Here is a 20,218-nt window from a genome sequence, read left to right on the forward strand (position 1 = left end):
ACACACATATATATATATATATCCGTGTATCTTGTTTTGACCTGTTTGCCGTTGTTTTGCTATCGTCCTTTTCTTGCTTGTTATGTTTTGACGATTTCCGTTTGTTGTGTTTTTTTACCTTTGATTTATCCAAGCTGTGCTACGTACGATTTGTTGTTAAGTTTGTAAAAATAAATACCCCTTGGATATTATGTACGATTCTCACCCACTTTCCCCACTTGTCTCTCTTTTCCTTCTTCTTCTTTCTCTGTCTGTCTCTCTTTTTTCTCCCTTTCCCACTTTGTCTCTCACACTCTCGTTCTCACTTTTCTGCCTTAGTCCTTCTTTCTCTCTCGCTCTAACTCTCTTCTCTCTCTCTCGCTCCCCCCATCGTTCCTCTGTCCCTCTGGTTCCTTTTCCCTCCCACTTATCCCTCAAACTTTGCCTTCCTTCGCCACAACGTACTTTCACTCTCTCTCTCTCTCTCTCTCTCTCTCCCTCTCTCCATCACATTCTGTGACCCCTCTCTCGAAATTTGGTCCCTCTGATTTCTTTGTCCACTCGTGTCCACTAGTCCCTCTGTCACGTTATTACTGTCTCGTTTAGGGATTTTCGTCCTGTTCCGGCTGACTGCCTTTGAGGCCAGTTGCATCTGTTCTGTTCTGTCTCGCCACCCGCTCAGTTAAGATTTTTCCATTTTCTTTTTTCTTGCGCTAGCTTACTACACTATTTGATAGTCGTAAAACCCTGTTTATTTTGTTTTATTTTTGTTGTAATGGTCAAATTATTTTCCTTTTGTTGTATAGCCGAAAGGCTTTTGTCCATTTTGTGTCTGTGCTCCACCCTGGCATCGCTTCACAACCTATATTTGTGTGTTTTTGCCCCGGTAACCTAGCGATTCGGCATAAGCAACCCTGTAAAATATGCACCAGGCTTACAAAGCATAAGTCCAGGATTCAATTTCTTCGACTAAGAGGTGGTGCTCCAGTATGGCTACAGACAAATCACTGAAACAAATGAAAGTATATAAACGTATGTGTGTGTGCGTCTGTGTGCGTGCGCCTGTGTGCGTGCGCCTGTGTGCGTGCGCCTGTGTGCGTGCGCCTGTGTGCGTGCGCCTGTGTGCGTGCGCCTGTGTGCGTGCGCCTGTGTGCGTATGTGTTCGTAACATATGGTATAATTATAAACGGCAAATTTTAGCCATTTCTCCGCAGACTGAAAAAAAAAACGATTAACACTCTTAATCAATTTTCTATATATATTTATATTTATAAATATATATATACATATGTGTGTGTGTATATATATGCATGTATTTATGTATATATTTATAAATGTATATATGTATGTATATATTTATGTGTATATATATATATATATATATGTATATATATATATATATATATATATATATATATATATATATATATATATATATATATATATATATATATAAATATACATATATGTATGCATGTATACATTTATAAATATATACATAAATACATGCATATATATATATATATATATATATATATATATATATATATATATATATATATACATGCATACATATATATATGTTTGTATGTATGTATACGACCAGCACTTCGCTCAATTTCCGTCTTTCGTACCAATATACATTGAAAAGTTCGTTCGTTTTGGTCTCTACTGGAAGATTCTTGTCCTAGGCCTCGCCCAACGGAGCTGAACTCGCAACCATATAGTTGCAAAGCGAACTTTTGAAACATTACCACTCCTGCGATGCACACACACACACACACACACACACACACACACACACACACATACATACATACACACACACTCACCATACATTCACACACGCACACACTCACTCTCTGTCTTTCTCCCTCTCATTCTCTCTCTCTCATAGGAACATTTATAATTACATACAAGTATACATCTAACAATGAAACTCATCTCGTTTGAAATGTAGTCAATAGATACAATAAAAAAGAAGACGATCAAAGAACCATTTTGAATCATAGGGTTTCTACGTTGCCTGGACCATATACTCAGCCCGTGGAACTAAACGCCTGTTTGTCAGGGATTAATCATTTTTGCCGGTTGAGCGGTCTGGATCAACGTGAAATGAATTGTTTACTTCAAGAAAGAACGTTGCATTGCCCGGTTCAAGAACATCAACGCCAATTAAACGATCATGTCTGAAACACCCTCAACACTAATCCTAGCACTTTTACAGTAAATACAACACCATAATGTAAATTTATCAGTTAAAGTTTCACTTACCGAAAAAATATATATGGAGCCATTATCAACCAGTAACTGTATTGTACACAACAATGGTGATAATGTTACCAGTTTATTGCTGCATACCAACTCGGTGACTGAGTTTTAATATTGTTTTCGATATAGGAAGCAAAATATCAACAAGGACTTTAATCAATTAATGTTAATGATCACATAAAGAGAAGTTAAAAAAAAAAAAAAAGCATTTGTACCATCCCACTAATTAAATATGCCAGTAATTACTAATAGATAGGTTTTATAAAGTCCCAAGCCCGTACGTTTTGACCTGCATTGCAGCTTCTATCAAAATTGACATCAAATATTTATGTAAGAGTATTAGACTAATGAAATACTTTAAACGAATTACGTATTGGGTGAAGGAAGTTGTATGTAAAAACATGGAAAATATAGCACCATCTACCCATTATTAAGGGGTCGGCTTTGCCTTTCTTTCTTGCGGGATCGATAAAATAAGAACCATTTCAGTTTTCGTGTCTATGTAATCGCTGTGCCCTTTGCCCTGATATGTCAGGCCTTATACCAATACTTGTAACAACTATTAGTATTACCATCATCAACATCGTCAAACGTTATTTCTAAGATTTCCGTTCCAGCTTCTATAATTAGGCAAACATTGACCTATAACTGCTTCATGCGTACTTGAGGATACATTGCGGTGAGCTGGTAGGATCGTTAGCACGACGGCGTTTCGTCCCTTGTTACATCCTGGTTTCAAATTCCAGTGACATTGATTTTACCTTTAATGGTCGAAAAGATCAGTACCAATGCAGCACTGTGGTCTACGCAGTCAAGGTCTATGAAATTGGTGGCCTTCTGCCAAAATCGGTTAATATTAGTAGTAGTTGTATATAAGGTGGTGAGCTGGCAGAAACGTTAGCACGCCAGGCGAAATGCTTAGCGGTATTTCGTCTGCCGTTACGTTCTGAGTTCAAATTCCGCCGAGGTCGATTTTGCCTTTCATCCTTTCGGGGTTGATAAATTAAGTACGAGTTACGCACTGGGGTCGATATAATCGACTTAATCCATTTGTCCCCCCCCCCTATGTTTAGCCCCTTGTGGGCAATAAAGAAATAAACGTTAACACACCGGGCAAAATGCTTAACGGCATTTCGTCTTCATGTTCTGAGTTCAAATTCCCTCGAGATCGGATATGCCTTTCATCTTTACAGGATCGATAAAGTAAATACCAGTTTTTTAGTGGGATCTATGTGACTGATATACCCAATCTTCCGAAACTGCTGGCCTTGTGCCGACATTTGAAATCTTTATTACTGGCAAATCGGCACAGACATTACCATTTTTCTGACAGGTGCCGACTGGATATTCTGAATGTGGACATGGATAAGCCTCATCGGCACATCTATATCGTATCTACTGCAGGAGTTGATGTAGTCGACTCCCACTTCACTGTTAATTTATGGCCTAGTGTCTATAGAAGAGACGATTTTAGTTATTATTATTGAGTGAGAGAGATATGCATGCTATCAAAGTGACACTGGGGTATGAATATACGAAAGTAATATCCAATCATGACAACCCATCTGGTAATGGTACACCAGGCACATGTACCACAACCATATGATTGCGACATAGTGAGCTAATATTAAACCTAACAACGTATGACCTTGCAAGTGAGGCAAAGATTTTTTTTCATGTCTTGTAATTAATCCTTATCAAAAGGTCCCTGACTAAGGTTTAAGGATGATGAACGAAACACCCATGTTTCCAGATGTGACTTATTCAAACCCCAAAGAATTCCTCTCAACACATATTTATGGTGCTCCCCTACTACTCCTACTAGTGATCGGAGATGTACATATTGTCAGCCACTAAGAGATATTCCCAATAATTGTTCTTTTCGTTTTCCACGAACTTTCGACCACTCTGACTAGTTCCTGGTATTACTCAGTATTTTTGATTTCTATGCTATCAACTTTGTTATCATTGGAAATTGCAAAGCCTACAATATTACGCTATTTATTTTTATCCTCTATAATGATATCTGGTCATCATATGTCACTATCATGGACAATTGTTATGAGAAAGTTCCATAAGTCACCTTAATACTTGTTCTGATATTCTGGTTCTTCTCGCTGTCCCCTGTTCACGTTCAAGAGAAACCTCTAAATATAATCAATCAAGGAACCCCATAGATAAAGGATGACGACCGAAGTCACCATCCCTTTTCCAATTGTTGCTCTACAAACTAATCTAAGAATACGCCAATAGATTTGTGAGCAACAGTTGGGAGCAATTACGTTCTTTTCATGGTCATAGTAATTCTAAATGCCATTCCTTCATTGGTCCTTCATTGGGTGTCTCCATTATGAGGAAAGCTGAATCAGTCATGTTATTCTTTTATTGCATTTTATAGTCTTTTCCCTTCATTCTCTTCATCTTCTATGTCAATCCCCAAGCAAATTGTTAACTTTCTTTATAATGTCACCCTCATCATATTAATGCGTCTAATAAAAGACATCACCATCATCACTATTATTATTATTATTATTATTATTATTATTATTATTATTATTCAGTAGTTTTATTTTTATAAAGTGCTTTCACTTCACTACCGAGCGCAGCTCTGTGTGCCTTGCGTATGTGCTGAGAGTTGCTGTGATGCTCTCATGGTTTCTGTATTGAAAGTGTTTTGCGTAGGATGTGTGCAGTGTCCAGTAATGCAATTTTCTGTATGTTATATATACTTGTAAGTCCTGATGTTTTTGTTATGTATTTGTCTGTCTGTATGTCTGTATGTATTACGTATGTGTGTATGTATGTAGTCATACGTGCCTGCGCACATAGGTACGCCATGATCCATACACACGCAGACGACCGTCTATTCATATGAAAAGAAAATTGAACAAAATAATATGACCACTTGCTTATTCGGAAATTTGTAATTTTTTTTATGATAATCAAACCAAATGTTCATTTCGAGTCACTCGCCCTGTCAGTATTTCTGCTAAATGTGGTGAAAATCTGTTCTTCTGTTTTCCAGTAATTTTGCAAACGAGTGATTGCAGCACCCTTCTTTCACTTACGTACGCAGGATAATAAACAAAGTAAGACCTTGCAGGTGGGGCACAGTTAGAAATTTCTTCAGCCCGCATAGCCCTTCTCGCTTAAAAGGTCTCTGAATAAAGGTTGTTTAAGGTTGATGAACGTAATATCCATCATTCCAGAGGTGAATTATTCAAATCCCAACGAAATTCTTTCAACACATGGCTATGATGCTGATCGTGATTAGAGATGCGTATGTATACACACAGAAGAAATCTACAGTTATTCTATCTAGATTACAAGTTCAGGTTTATTAGAGATGCGCATATAGCCAACCACCAAGGGACATGCTCTACTGATGAAGATCAAACAAGTGACATATAAATGTTTGGTATTGAGCAGAATATTTGCTGTGGCCCATCTCTTACAGCAAGACAAAACACATACATGATAAAACAACTAATCAATTAAGATGAGAAGCCGTGAGAGTCAATGATCGGTATTGCCTTAGCGCGGCGAGCTAGCTAAATTGTTAGCACACCGGACAACATGCTCGGTTGCATCTTTCTACCTTTACGTTCTGGTTTCAAATTACGCGAAGGTTGACGATTACTTTCGTCCTTTTGTTTTCGATGAAATAAATACAGCTCAAGTATTTGGGGTTCGTTGTGATCAACTTTCACCTCGCCTCAAAAACATTGCTGGTCTTGTGCCAAAATTTGAAATAACTATTATTATTCAGTTTCATTAATTTTACAGATACACAGACAAACAAAGACGAGTGATTACAATACCCTGCTTTTGCAGGGTATTGTAATCACTCGTATTAGCATGGTTAAGAGCGCGGGCTACTAACCCCAAGATTCCAAGTTCGATTCCAAGTAGTGACCTGAACAACAACAACAACAACAACAATAATAATAATAATAATAATAATAATAATAATAATAATAATAATAATAATAATAATGTGGAATCTGAAGACGAAAACAATACCTATTGCCATAGGTGCCCTGGGAATGACAGCGAAACGGGCTGATTACTACCTAGCTCAGATACCAGGAAACCCCAAAATGGCTGAAGTTCAAAAGATAGTGCTCATGGGAACTGCCCATATCCTACGTAAAATACTGTCTATGTGATCTCAAATTTTAAAGCAAACACATAATTTTCTTATGGTTTCTTAAACATTCACTTGAACAAAACTGTACAAATCCAAATATATGGTACCCTAGGCATAACACCTACATGGACTTCTAACTTGTTGTCTCTTGAGGTCTCTGGGTGAGACTTGGATCCAACTTGTACAAATGCAAAACAAAAGTCAAACATAAAATAATAATAATAACATCGAAAATGCCTTAGGAATGATAACCCAGGTTCGAAATTTCCCCAAGACACTTGATGAAGGCTGGAGGGTATATCAGCCGAAACGTTGTGTTAACAACAAACACGATGAGGACAAATATCCGTCGAATGTAAATAATTTAAATAATGTAAATAATGAACTATTATTATTGTATTGATAACTCGCTATTGATGTTAGAAACGATTTTGTTTAAAGACATCGTGAGAGCAAGTCTTCTCAAATTTAAGTATTTTTGAGGATACTTGCAGGATAAAATCTTTGCATACTTCTGCAGGTCGACAATGCGATTGAGTGTTGTTCCAAATGCACCAATTAATACAGGAATAGCTGTTCCTAAGTTTGCAAGTTCTCTGTTACCCCCACCTTTATCATCATACGGTATTGGAAACTGTTTGATCTTACACTGTGAATCGTTGTCCTTTAAAATATGTACAAGAACTTTTGCATATTACAACAGTACCTTTTCTACCTCATCTATCTCTGTAGCTCATAGATGTCTCACCTATAGAAATCTCATCTGTTCTCTCGCTCCCTTGTGCATTCTTGCTCCCCGCATCAGTCTCTCCCCCACACGTCACTCTATCTTTCTCTCTTTTTATCTCTTTCTCTCTTTTTCCCTTTCTCTCGTTCCTTCTCTCTTTTTTCATACACAACAATGCACACATAAGGTAGAATACTGAAACGCATTGATTTAGTTTCCACATAATTCCGAAAGTATTACATTATTTTCTTTCATTTAAACAAATTTCCAGTATTAATCTCGAAAAAAGGAAGACCGGTGCATGAAGGTGAATAAATGTAACATTTCTTGCCAGTGAGAAATTCAGATATCTCCACTTTCACCATAACATATCTCCATTATTGTCACACTGCCTTCTGCGCATGCGTGCTTATAGTTGGTACTATTGTAGTCACGTGAACAAAGTCTGAGCTTGATCGTGCTATTTTTTCTTTCTAGCTTTGCTAGCAATGTGCACCAAAACAAACAATGGACAATGATCCGATTTCGCCGATCGTTAGTTGCGTCAGGTGCTAAAATTCATCGGCTTTTAGCACAATAACAGGACAGTGAACTATCGTATAGAAGTGTGTGTGGGTGGATAGAGAAGTTTAAAAGTAACCGGACAAGCGTAATGCACGGAGAGGGATCAGCACGCCCGTCAATCTCTACCATTGCCGAGAAGATGGTAATGGTGAATCAGCGAGTTATCATCCATGAGGTAGCTCCTTCTCTGCAGATTAGTCCTTGACCGCTACAACAATGAGAGAGAGGAATGTTTGAGCATAATAGTCACAGGAGATGAAATGGGGGTTCATCATTAACAGGCAAAATCTAAAAGACAGAGTATGGATTGCAAATATCCTGGCTCGCAAGCGACGAAGATATTCAAGACTTAGTTGTCCGTGGGAAAGGCGATGCCAACCATTTTTTGGGACTCAAAAGAGTCTATACTAGATGCCTGATAGAAAAGGGCTGTACGATCAACAGTAAAAGATATAGGGCTTTGTTGGCCAACAAGCAGAAGCCAGCAAACGCCGAGGCCTATTGTCAAAGGCGGTTTTATTGTTGCACGACAACGCACGCCCACACACTGCCGCCCGGACCGTTGAAACCATTAACCAATCGGGTTTTGAAGTGCTGGAATACGCTGCCTACAGCCCAGATCGCACCCCGCTCAACTATCATATCTTTGGGTCGCTCTACAGGTGAAGATGTGAAGGAAGTGGTGCATAAATTGTTGCAAGACTAACCGAAACCCATTTTGTTGGAGGGAATGCGCAAGCTTGTCGACCGGTGGAGCAAGTGCATCGGAAGGGAAGGAGACTATATAGACAAATGACGTACTTGTTCATCCCACAGTTTTTGTGTAAATACAGTGAAAAAACAAGAGTGCTTATAATTTTTGAGTCTCCCTCGTATACATACGTGTATAAACGTGTATACATATACGCACACGAACACATGCACACACATATACATATTCATAGAAGAGACACACACTCGTATATATATATATATATGTATATATATTGATTTATTCATTTATTGGTTTACAAATTCAAGATACAATTTTCACACATATTTAACGCTTTTCTCTAAAGCATACGTTTATTGTGTTCTAAAACCAGGTTAATAGTATCTGTATGTTGAAGTGAAATATTAATATATAATAGAATAATATAATAAAACTATATATATGTTATCCGCAAGCGAAAATTTACCAAAATTACCTGGAACTGTAATTATATATAAAAAAGTATAATTTGATAATCTACATTTAATTAGTATTATATTTCTGCATTTGTTATTGTAGTAGCGTGTATTGTATGTTTACAAGGAATTATAAAACATTTTTGAAAATAATGATATTTCATATGTGTGTGTCGTTTTATTATTTTTATACAAATTTTACAACACAGTGATGGATAAATATTTCAAAAATACATGCACATGCACTACTGTTTATTCAAATAGTGACTTTGGAATCGTGTGTAGATACTCACTAATACGAAACTGTATGCCATAAGAGATTATAGTCTTATTAACTTTCGTTTTGTCATGAAATATATTTAGAATTGCTTTCATAGAATCAAACGTTGCTGTCACATTTGTCACTAGATATCTAAGCATTTACAATGCTGTTCATCGGAATTTGAGCAGTTTAACCGAGGACTAACTTGACTGTTAGGTGTTGATACATGAATTCATCTTTTCTCATAACAACATCTAAATAAAATATATTCAGTTTTGTTTTCTTTCCGAGCTTTTCTCTATTTGAATGTGTGCTGATGCATTTGTTTGTCTCTTTTCGAATGAAGTCATTACACTTCAGTTCTAAACCTCATTATCGGTTTCATTTTCGTTCAGCTGTCTTATAAATTGCTCCCAAAATATTTCTTCGTATTTACTTTCATTCGGCCATTTCAAGAACGTTTTTTGATTCATTAAATCAACAAGACTTTCCGTTCGTAAATTCGACGGAATTTCATTTAACAAAACAGGAATAATAATATCGTAATGATCTTTTAAAATTTTTTGCTGGGCAATACTTGCTTCAAACTGGCACCAGCTACTCTGAGAAAAATCATTTGACAAAACTAAAACAACCTTACGGCTTTGTTGCATGCTGTCTACGATATTATCAACAGTATCGTTTCCAACTACAACGTCCCTCTCATGTAAACATAAACTGAAATGGTTTTCTTCTTCGATAATGGGTAACAATTTATTCACAACCCAGTTGACATCAGCACTACAGTAACATACAAGAGCATCATGCTTATATTGGACTTCATTAACGAGTGTTTTGTATTTTCTCTTTCTTACTAATGAGTGGTATAAACAGAAACCAATAGACCATTGTTTTTCATATGATAATATTGCGAAAAATACAAAAATGACAACCAGTACGGCTATAATTCCCCCAAATATAGCGATAAAAGACGTTTTCTTTCTATTTTCACAGTAATCCCAGTTTAGAGAAAAATTTTCCAAAGAAATATGGTGAAATGTATCCGGAATGAAGCACCGATAATTTCTGTAATTCTTCAATCTACCTGCATTTTCCCGTGACCAGTCTCGAAACCAGAGTGCTTTGCAGTCGCAAACGAACGGGTTGTTTGAGAGATCAATATTCAGTTTCTCGTTGCTGAATAGTAAATGGGAAAATAATTCTTGATTAACGTACCGAATTTTATTGTGCTTTAACTCAAGTTTCTGCAATACTCTCATAACTGAGCAATTCGGTTTGTTCCATTTTCTAACATTTGTATAACAAATGGAAAGTTCTGTAAGATTATTCATATTACAAATCGCATCTGGAACTTTACTAAACTGCCCGTCAGTAATCATCAGATTTTCTAGTTTAGTCAATGGCTTCAGTAAATCGTTGGGGTATATGTTACTGACATTTTTCAGAATCAAATTTGTTAGTTGTGGACATGACTTAAATATCGCAGACGGTTTGCCTTCGTTAATAACCACATGAATGTTATTTAGCTCCACCGATTCCAATAATTTGAGTTTGAAGATGTTTTGCTCAAATCTTAAGATATGGTGCTTATGAGATAGTAAACTTAGTGCTCGTAGACATTTCAATTCCTGAAAAACGTTCGATTTTAAAAAAAAGTTATCACCAACATAGATTCCCAAAGTCTGTAGGTGCTCTAGTCCTATGAAAAAGTTGCTGTTTAATTGATCATAAAATGATAAACCTATGAATAACTTTTCAAGTTTTGGGTAAAATATAAATCCAGACCCGTTTTTAAATTTTGGCATATTTGAAATTTCATTATAATAGAAATCTAGATAAGTCAAATTAGGAAGATATCCCCAACTGGTAACTGAGGTAATACCGTCTCCTGAAAGAACAAGTTGATCTAATCTATCTATACCATTGAAATAGCTGCCATCAAAATGTACCATATTACATTCATTGATGAAAATATTTGAGACGTTAGTTCCTCTGAGACCATCAAATATATCTTTATTCAAATTTTCCAGTTGCATTTCAGCTAATACTAATTTTTTTGTAGTCAGTGGTAAACCAAACAGCATATTTCTTAATTCCGGAAGAAGTAACTGAACATTAATAAGTACGAATTCTTGTATATACTTCAAATACGTAAATACATCATTAGTAGATGTCTTAAGGAAGGTAGACCTAATTAACAAATGTTCTAGTAAGGGCAGTTCTGTCAAATTTTGAAAGGTTTCATTGTCCAAATTGTCAATGTTTAGATCTGTGAATGTTACAGCTATAGTGTCAGGCGGAAATTTTGGAACAAAAGTGCTTCCTTCACATGACCAACTCCCCTTTCTTAAAACGTGACATTCTTCCGCTTCACCACATGAAACATGAATAATCAGGAAGAGTACGCTTAGAGTCAAGGAATTCATTGTGCAGGAATTTAGTTACGACTTTGAATGGGTTGATGTACAAAGCTTCATTTTGTTTTATATATTTCAGGTCGTCAGCATGTCATCTATATCTGAAATAGTTCAAACGAGACACTACATTTAAGATTACGAAAGAATTTATATTACAAAACACTAAAGCTAAACCACATTCGGACAAAAAAGCATGTAATAAACATATATCAGTGAATCCTATGAGCGACAATATTTAGTATATAATATGTTAAATTTTAAAGTCAGAAATATGATTCTTGCTCTAGATCTAGAAGGAAGAATGTATAATCTATTTTTCCAAATCTATTGATAATGAAGAATGTTGACAGGCACACAAGGTTAATAATCTCAGTAGAATATAATCAATTACATCGACCCGCACCTACATTTGTCTGGCACTTGATTTTCAGACACAAGAATGATGAAAGGTATAGTAAGTTGTCTTTGGGAAGAGGTATACACTTAAACGCAAGATCTCCACCCGTTGTGACCTCATAAAATTTGCTTCAAACTCTGCCTTTTGAGAGTGTTGGATCCCATGATGACAAAAGAGCCGCAACTCTTGAAATATGCATGTACACCAATTACCTAATCTTCAACCGTCGATCGTTTCACTTACGTAAATGCTTTCGTATATGACATTTCAGAAATGTCAATGCTATTTGTGAATACTATTGAAAGTCTGTAGAGAAAAGCTTATCACCAAAACAAGGCATCATATTGACACAAATTTTATTACACTAGGAAATATATTACGGCTACAAAACGAAATACTGCATCCTTGCTGGCAATTATATATTTATACACACGCACTCACAGGCACACATTACACACACACACACACACACACACACACACATATCCTTATTAATAAAGTCGGGAACAAAATATAGATAGATATCTATTACAAACCCACGGAGTCGTAATAGTACCTGCCATTTGATTCTTGCCACCCGAGACGCACCAGGATGAATATCCCATTCTGTTTAGCCAAAAGAATATGCACAATAGTATCAGACACAATCACCCGTTACACACGACTCCAGGAATAAAAAAACACACTCATCAATAGGAATTACCCACAACCCTTAATCAACAATAAGATCCAACGAGTCCTTAAATTAAATACACAAGAACTTAGACAACCAAGACCAAAGAAGGAAGAAAAATTGAAAACCCTGCCTTACACAACCCACATAAAAATGAGGCCTTCAACACTATACTCCACAGCACAGCTCTAGTCAAGAGAGACCCAAAGATAAATCAAATCCTCATAACACACAAAATCACCAAAAGTAAGAGGATTTTAACCCAGGGCAAATTTCACTCAACACTAACCACAAAGCCGACAGTAAAAAAGTGCGGGAGACCCAACTGTGGGATCTGTACCTATATAATAGAAGAATCAGAATATCGATTAGAACAAGGCCAACATTTTACCATAGAAACTAACTTTACATGTGCATCGGAGAATTTGATTTACTTAATTATATGCGCGGGATGCAAACGCAGTATATTGGGCACACAAAGAAACAGCCTACGTAAGAAGGTGGCGGTGCACAAATCTCAAATTAGAATTCCGGAATACAGGAAAATACCTGTCACACAACACATAGATAAATGTACATACAACAAATTTACCGAATTCATATTTTTCATAAGGTTTTTCAACAACCAAAACATGGAAAACAAAATCATTTTTTAAATGTATCTATATAATGAAATTCAAATGTACCGAAATTTTAAAAAGTAGCATTTTCGTTGTTGCTTTTCATATATATATATATATATATATATATATATATATATATATATATATATATATATACATATACATACATATACATTTATATACATGTATATATATATATATATATATATATATACATATATATGCATGCATATGTGTAATGTATGTATGTATATATACACACATACACAGATATATATATATATATATATATATATATATATATATATATATATATATATATATATGTATGTATGTATGTATGTATGTATATACATACATATTCGTTGAATAATTATCACTTCCGAGGATCCGCTGGCTAGGAAACATATGTTATGGATTTCATCTCCTCCACTTCTTTAACTCGGATATACATATAATCTAAGTACATGCATAATACATATTATATTATATATTATTAAATTATATTATATCGTTTTATATGGATAGTCATGAGTATGTATGTATGTATGTAGACAGACAGACATGTAGATAGATAGATAGATAGATAGATAGATAGATAGATAGATAGATAGATAGATAGATAGATAGATAGATAGATATGTAAAAATTGTATTCTTTTCTTTCTTTCAGTCACGTTGCAACAGATATGCTTGGGAACTGCCATAATATACTTAGTCGAAGAAACAGATTCCATATGCGTATTATATTAATGATACCTATCCTGCGAGTGTCTTTTGTGGCACTACAATTCTATGAATGCGTAACATTGCCAAGCGGGGATGAGAGACAATGAGAAAACACATTCATTCATGCATGCATATATATATATATATATATATATATATATATATATATATATATATATATACATATATATATATACACACACACACACACACACACACACACACACATATATATATATATATATATTAATAACAATATTTAACAAAAACATCTCTAAATGACGGCCTGGCCGTCTACCAAGCAAATGGGAAACAGTAATTGAAGTAGATGGTGAATATGCTCCGGAATAATCATCTAAAGATATTTTTGTTACATGTTGTTCAATAAAATTTGTTGAGAAAAGCCGCAATAATTATACACCAACCCAATATATACATATATTTGTAGCTGAGCGTGAGTGTCTGTGTGTATATGTGATTTTACAAACACGTATCAATACTTATGCGTATAAATACATACATAATCAAACATACAATAATCCCTAGCCATATCGCAGTCCACCAATGGCGCACTTAATACATCGCGGGTCACCTATCGCGCAGTCAGTACATCGCGGATTTTTCTGGTTAATAGATGCAAATTTATATCGCTGACCCCTCTGTATATCGCCGGTTTCTGCGGCGGATAGGTATTTATATTCTTTAGATTTTAATTATTTCTGTGATAAAATAAGCATTTTCGCACCTAAAAATTAACAAATCAATGAATAAAGATACAGTACAGTGCTGCACTGTATGACACATTAATTAAAATATATTAAAAGAAAATACGTAGCGTACCGTAGTTGATTATACAGAGAATCGCATATACTGTATGGAAAACGGAACACGGGGGGGGGGCGAGTGTGTGGTGTTGTTTTGCATTCATGATAAAACAGATATGTACAAATTATAAAAATTATAAAAAAATATACAGTATAGTACTGTTTCTACTTCGCGGATTTTCACCTATCGCGGAAGGTTTGGGAACGTAACACCTGCGATAGTCGCGGGATTACTCTTTATGTATATATTCAACAGATGAGATCCAGAGACTCTCGTTAGAGAAAACACTAACTAGCGCTCAAATGATATGTACTCAGACTCCGCTGTCTTTATAATGAAGCAATTTCGCAAGGTAAGACGAACACAGGCGAGCAGATATGGAGGCAATTTTCTAGAAAAATAAATTAAATATATATACGTATATCGTGTGAAAATCTTCAGCCGTTGCACTCTTCTGTGCACGTGACTACACGCACGTACACATACACACGTATATATATGTATGTATGTGCGTGTGTATGTGTGTTTATATATATATATATATATATATATATATATATATATATATATATTTATATGCATATATATATGTGTATGTGTGTGTGTGTGTGTGTGTATAAATGTATTACGTATGAATGTATGAATATATTATACGCGACAGACGCCTCACAGTTTCCGTCAACAGTATTAATTCACATTGAAGACATCGTTCATTGTGGTCTCTACTAGAAGACACACACACACACACACACACACACACACATACACACACACACTCTCTCTCTCTCCCTCGCTTACTCCTTTCTCTGTCATAGGAACACATCTAATTTCATACATACATACATACATACATACATATAACAACAACAATGGTCTGGATCAACGTGAAACGAAATGTTTTGCTCAAAATCACATCGCATCGCCCTGTCCAGGAATCGTAACCCCACATTAACTATCATGCGTGAAACACCTTCACTACTTAGCAAAGCACTTTTACAATAAGTACAGCGCGATAATGCAAATTTATCAATCAAGGTTTCACTTACCGAGTAAATATATATGGAACCATCAATGACCAGTAACTGTATAATACACAACTAGGGTGCTATTGTTACCAATTTATTGCTGCATCTGCATACCAACTCGCTGACAGTTTTAAACATGTTTACGATATAGGAAGCAAAATATCAACAATGATCATTATCAATTAGTATTAATTATTTAAAAAAGCAAAGTTACAAATAAAAGAATATGTACCATCCCCACTAATTAAATGGGAAACTAATGGTTGATATGAGAGAATTTTTATCTAGTCTCCAAGCTCTAATGCATTACAGCTATTGAAATTGCCATCAGATAATTACATAAGAGTATTAGTCCATTCAGTGGAGGCCCAATGGCCCAGTGGTTAGGGCAGCGGACTCGCGGTAATAGGATCGTGGTTTCGATTCCCTGACCGGGCGTTGTGAGTGTTTATTGAGCGAAAACACCTAAAGCTCCACGAGGCTCCGGCAGGGGATGGTGACGAACCCTGCTGTACTCTTTCACCACAACTTTCTCTCACTTTTTCTTCCTGTTTCTGTTGTACCTTTGTTTCAAAGGGTCAGTCTTGTCACACTGTGTCACGCTGAATATCCTCGAGAACTACGTTGAGGGTACACGTGTCTGTGGAGTGCTCAGCCACTTGCACGTTAATTTCACGAGCAGGCTGTTCCGTTGATCGGATCAACTGGAACCCTCGACGAGTGCCAACAACAATTTGTCCATTCAAATACCGAAACCAAATTATATACAGGGTGAAATAGTATACAAAATCATTGAAAATTAAGTAGCAATTTCCCATTATTAAAGAGTCGGCTCTGTCTTTCTTCCTTACGGGATCCATAAAACATGAAACAGAGTATTGGCGTGGTTGTAAACAACTTAGCCCTTGGCCCGAAATTGCTAGACTTGAACCAAAAATTGAAATAACTCTGCTACTATTATTCCTCTCATCATTATGAGAGTAACAGTGGTTTCAAATTTTGTACTTATTTCAAATTTTGTATTCATTTATCGACACAGAAATCTAAAGTTAACCTCGGTGCAATTTAGAATCAGGACGTAATGAGGGACAAAATGACGTTAAGCATTTTGTCCGGCGTTATAAATATTTTTCCCAGCTCATCGCCTTAATAATCCTCTCTACAATAGGTGCAAGGCCTCAGATTTTGAGGGAGTGAGTTAGTCGATTAAATCGACCTCGGTGCTCATCTGGAATTTAGTTCGTACTTGGACGGCTTGCTGCGACACTCAGCAGCTGACACGAAGTTATCTGAAAGGCCGATAACAGCCGCTGAAATTGGGGAGGCGATGAACAATTGCACAAGTTGCAGATCGCCCGGTTTGGATGGTCTGCCCTATGAATTCTATGTATTCAGGCCAGATTTTTTTGGCGACCTCTTGACAGACGCCTAACGCAACTGCAACAGAACGGGAGATTTCCTAGTGCTGTTAACAGAGGTGATACTGCTGAGGAAGAACGCCGTCAATGGGGACGTACTGGAGAATTTTCTGCCCATAACTCTGCTAAACGCAGAGTTTAGTATTTTGGCCAAGGTGTTGCCAAAAAGGCTGCCGTTTGTCGTCAATAGCCTGGTCGGAGAAGCGTAAACGTGCGAAATCCCGAGCAGATTTATCCACAACAACCTCCATCATAGAGAGGGCTGGGGCCAAAGCTGGCTTCCTGAGTGCTCTGATGAATTTGGATTAATCAGAAGTATTCGATAAGGTCGACATCGCTACTTGGGAGCCGCCATGTAAGCAGACGGTTTCTGACCCGTTTTCAGCAGCTGGATCTCTGCAATACTTAGCAGCCCTTATTCAGTGGTCAAAGTAAACGGCCACCTCTCGGGGCCGTTTGGCATCGCACGCTCCGTCCGTCAGGGCTGTCCGCTGTCTCTTCTTCGGTGCATATTAACACTCGATCCGCTGCTGCGGAAGATGGAACAGCTAAAAGGCATCCCTTTCGAACTGGGACAGGGAAGGACAGTGTCGGCATACGCGGACGCCCTCACCGTCATGGTGTCGGACGCCTTCGAAGCGGAGACGGTCGGCACCATCTTAAACGAATATGAGTCGGTTGCAGGGGCTAAAATCAACGACGCCGACAAATCAGTGGGTTCGCGGTTCAGCTCTTGGAGAGGCAGGACGATGCCATCGCACGGCGTCGTTGGATGCTCGACCGACGGACCAGTTAAACTGTTCTGGGTCTGGTTTAGTCCGGACCTCCAGGTTCATAAGAATTGCGATGAGGTGGTGAACAGGGTGACCAGACTTACACAGAAATGGGCTGAGAATACGCTGTCCCTGAAAGGTCGGACAGAGGTGGCGAATGCTTATATCGCCTCCGTTATCATTTATTGCCTGGCTGTCGTGCCTTGGTTGGAGCGTCTCTCAGTTAAATTTTTGTGGATGGTACGCGTTCCAATGGTCAGGCCGTCGGTCTGTCTCCAGCATCCTCTGAGTGGCGGATTAGGTATGCCCTGGCTCCTAATGCGCAGACACACACTTAGGTTACGCGATCGGTAACGATTTCTGGACGGTGAGCGTGTCTGGGCTCTATTTGTGAGACCTGTCTTTCCGCACCTCGTCTCCTTGACGGAGTGTCAGTCTTGGGTGCAGAAAAGACCGAGACTGGGTGACTGGCCCCTAGAATGTCGCCAGGCGATCATAGCCCTCAACCAGTCGCCTGATGGGATCGGTGAATATTCCGCTTTAGAAATTTATAAAGGCTTAGTGGCGGGGAAGTGCGACAACCTTCTCGAGGAGACTGTGGGCGCCGACAAGAACGAACTGGCTAGTCGGTTCCGGAGGTCTTTCCGGTCGGGAACTATCATGGATAATTTCTATATTTCCTTGGCCTAGCAATGTTACTAGGAGGCGCTACCGGTTCGAGATAAACTCTACATGTACGAATGTGCTATCAGACTGATAGCACATTCTGGTTGGTTTTACGATACCCTTTGATTATGTTGTTCATCAGACTCTCTAAATCGTGCAGCTGCCTTGCGCTTTGCAGCAGGGGCCTTCCGTGACAGCCCAGCACTTTTCTTCGGTAGCAGTTTATAAAGTAATTGGGAAAATGATGTCGCAACTACTATGTAATGTTAGTTATCAATGAACCTGTACGTACAGATACACAAATAGAAAGCTGGGGAAGAATATAAAAGAAATGAAAGAACGCCAGACACAGGAAGTTGACGTTGACAAAATGCTTCGAAGGAATAAAAGTGTTAATAAGTCGAGCTGTGCCAAGAATAATCACATCGGATTTAATGTGAAATATCATTCCAAAAATGTCCGAAATATGTATCGGAAAATCAACGTAAAATATACAGTACCTCATTTGCTTCAATGAGAAAAAAGGCGTCTATCACTCTATGATATTTTGTTTACCACACACACACTCATGTAATTACATATCTTAAACAAATAGAAAGCTAGAGAAGAGTATAAAAAAATGAAAGTACCTTAGGAAATTCCTTTTTATCTGAAGTCGTCACAACTGCAATGGTGTATACACAAGTGTGGGTGTGTGCAAATAACTGGTTGCTTAGTTACTATATTGACATTGACAAAACGGTTCGAAGAAGTGAAAGCGTTAATAAGTCGAGTTGCGCCAAGCATAATCATAATATCGGATTTAAATGTGAAATGTCGAGTGTTAAAAAGGTGACTTGAAAAGTCAATGGACAATATGGAGTACCTTATTCAATTAATTGAGAAAAGGCGTCTATCTCCGAATGAATTTTTTTTTCTCACACACGCACACAGATAATTATATTTCTTATGTATATGAAACAGGTCTGTTGACAATTGATTAATTAAATGAATGAAAATGTATCTATCTCAGTATGAATTTTCTTTTTTTTTTTTCTCACACACACAAATGAACCTCTACGTACAGATACGCAAATGGAAATCTGGAGAAGAATATAAAAAGTGCAAGTACCTTAGGAAATTCCTTTTTATCAGAAATCGCCACAACTGTAATGATGTATACATCCGTGCGTGTGTAAATAAATAGCTGGTTGCTTAGTTACAACGTCAGGACGCTAAACACAGGAAGTTGATATTCTTTCCTACTCTAAGTACAAGGCCCGAAATTTTTGGGGAGGGGATCAGTCGATTAGAACGACCCAGTATGCAACTGGTACTCAATTTATCGACCCCGAAAGTATGAAAGGCAAAGTCGAACCCGGCGGAATTTGAACTCAGACGTAAAGACAGACGAAATACTGCTAAGCATTTCGCCCGGCGAGCTAAAGTTTCTTATTTGTTTATTGCCCACAAGCGGCTAAACGTAGGGGAGACAACCAAGGACAGACAAAGGGATTAAGTCGATTACATCGACCGCAGAGCGTAAGTGGTACTTAATTTATCGACCCCGAGAG

General features: G+C 37.3%; 3 protein-coding genes across 9 annotated transcripts in view; all 3 read right to left on the reverse strand.

Moving 5' to 3' along the window:
* The window catches only part of LOC106869724 (uncharacterized), a 216,755-nt gene extending 200,431 nt beyond the window's left edge, over positions 1-16,324 (reverse strand). For 2 of the 5 annotated variants that reach the window (XM_052966168.2, XM_089349508.1), the window contains exon 1: positions 15,830-16,113. In XM_052966168.2, the coding sequence (XP_052822128.1) occupies positions 15,830-15,852 (23 nt within the window). In that variant the 5' untranslated portion in view covers positions 15,853-16,113. Of the gene's footprint in view, positions 1-2,253; positions 2,779-15,829 lie in introns of those variants that run through there. The other 3 variants (XR_016241181.1, XR_016241180.1, XM_089349507.1) reach the window with 3 other exon arrangements.
* Positions 1-20,218, reverse strand: part of LOC149136668 (toll-like receptor 6) — a 41,417-nt gene that overhangs the window by 10,680 nt on the left and 10,519 nt on the right. The window contains exon 1 of one of the 2 annotated variants that reach the window (XM_089349505.1): positions 19,777-19,906. The exons of the other annotated variant lie outside the window; for it this stretch is intronic. The gene's annotated coding sequence lies outside the window, so the exon portion shown is untranslated. Of the gene's footprint in view, positions 1-19,776; positions 19,907-20,218 lie in introns of those variants that run through there. 2 annotated transcript variants of the gene reach the window in all.
* The window catches only part of LOC106869735 (toll-like receptor 6), a 22,080-nt gene continuing 10,519 nt past the window's right edge, over positions 8,658-20,218 (reverse strand). Inside the window, exons 1-2 of one of the 2 annotated variants that reach the window (XM_052966170.2) lie at positions 19,295-19,501; positions 8,658-11,638 (exon numbers count right to left, since the gene is read on the reverse strand). In XM_052966170.2, the coding sequence (XP_052822130.2) occupies positions 9,483-11,546 (2,064 nt within the window). In that variant the 5' untranslated portion in view covers positions 11,547-11,638; positions 19,295-19,501 and the 3' untranslated portion in view covers positions 8,658-9,482. Of the gene's footprint in view, positions 11,639-19,294; positions 19,502-20,218 lie in introns of those variants that run through there. The other variant, XM_089349504.1, reaches the window with a different exon arrangement.

Source organism: Octopus bimaculoides, chromosome 3 (assembly GCF_046866305.1).
Source record: "Octopus bimaculoides isolate indiv1 chromosome 3, ASM4686630v1, whole genome shotgun sequence".
Classification (NCBI taxonomy): domain Eukaryota; kingdom Metazoa; phylum Mollusca; class Cephalopoda; order Octopoda; family Octopodidae; genus Octopus; species Octopus bimaculoides.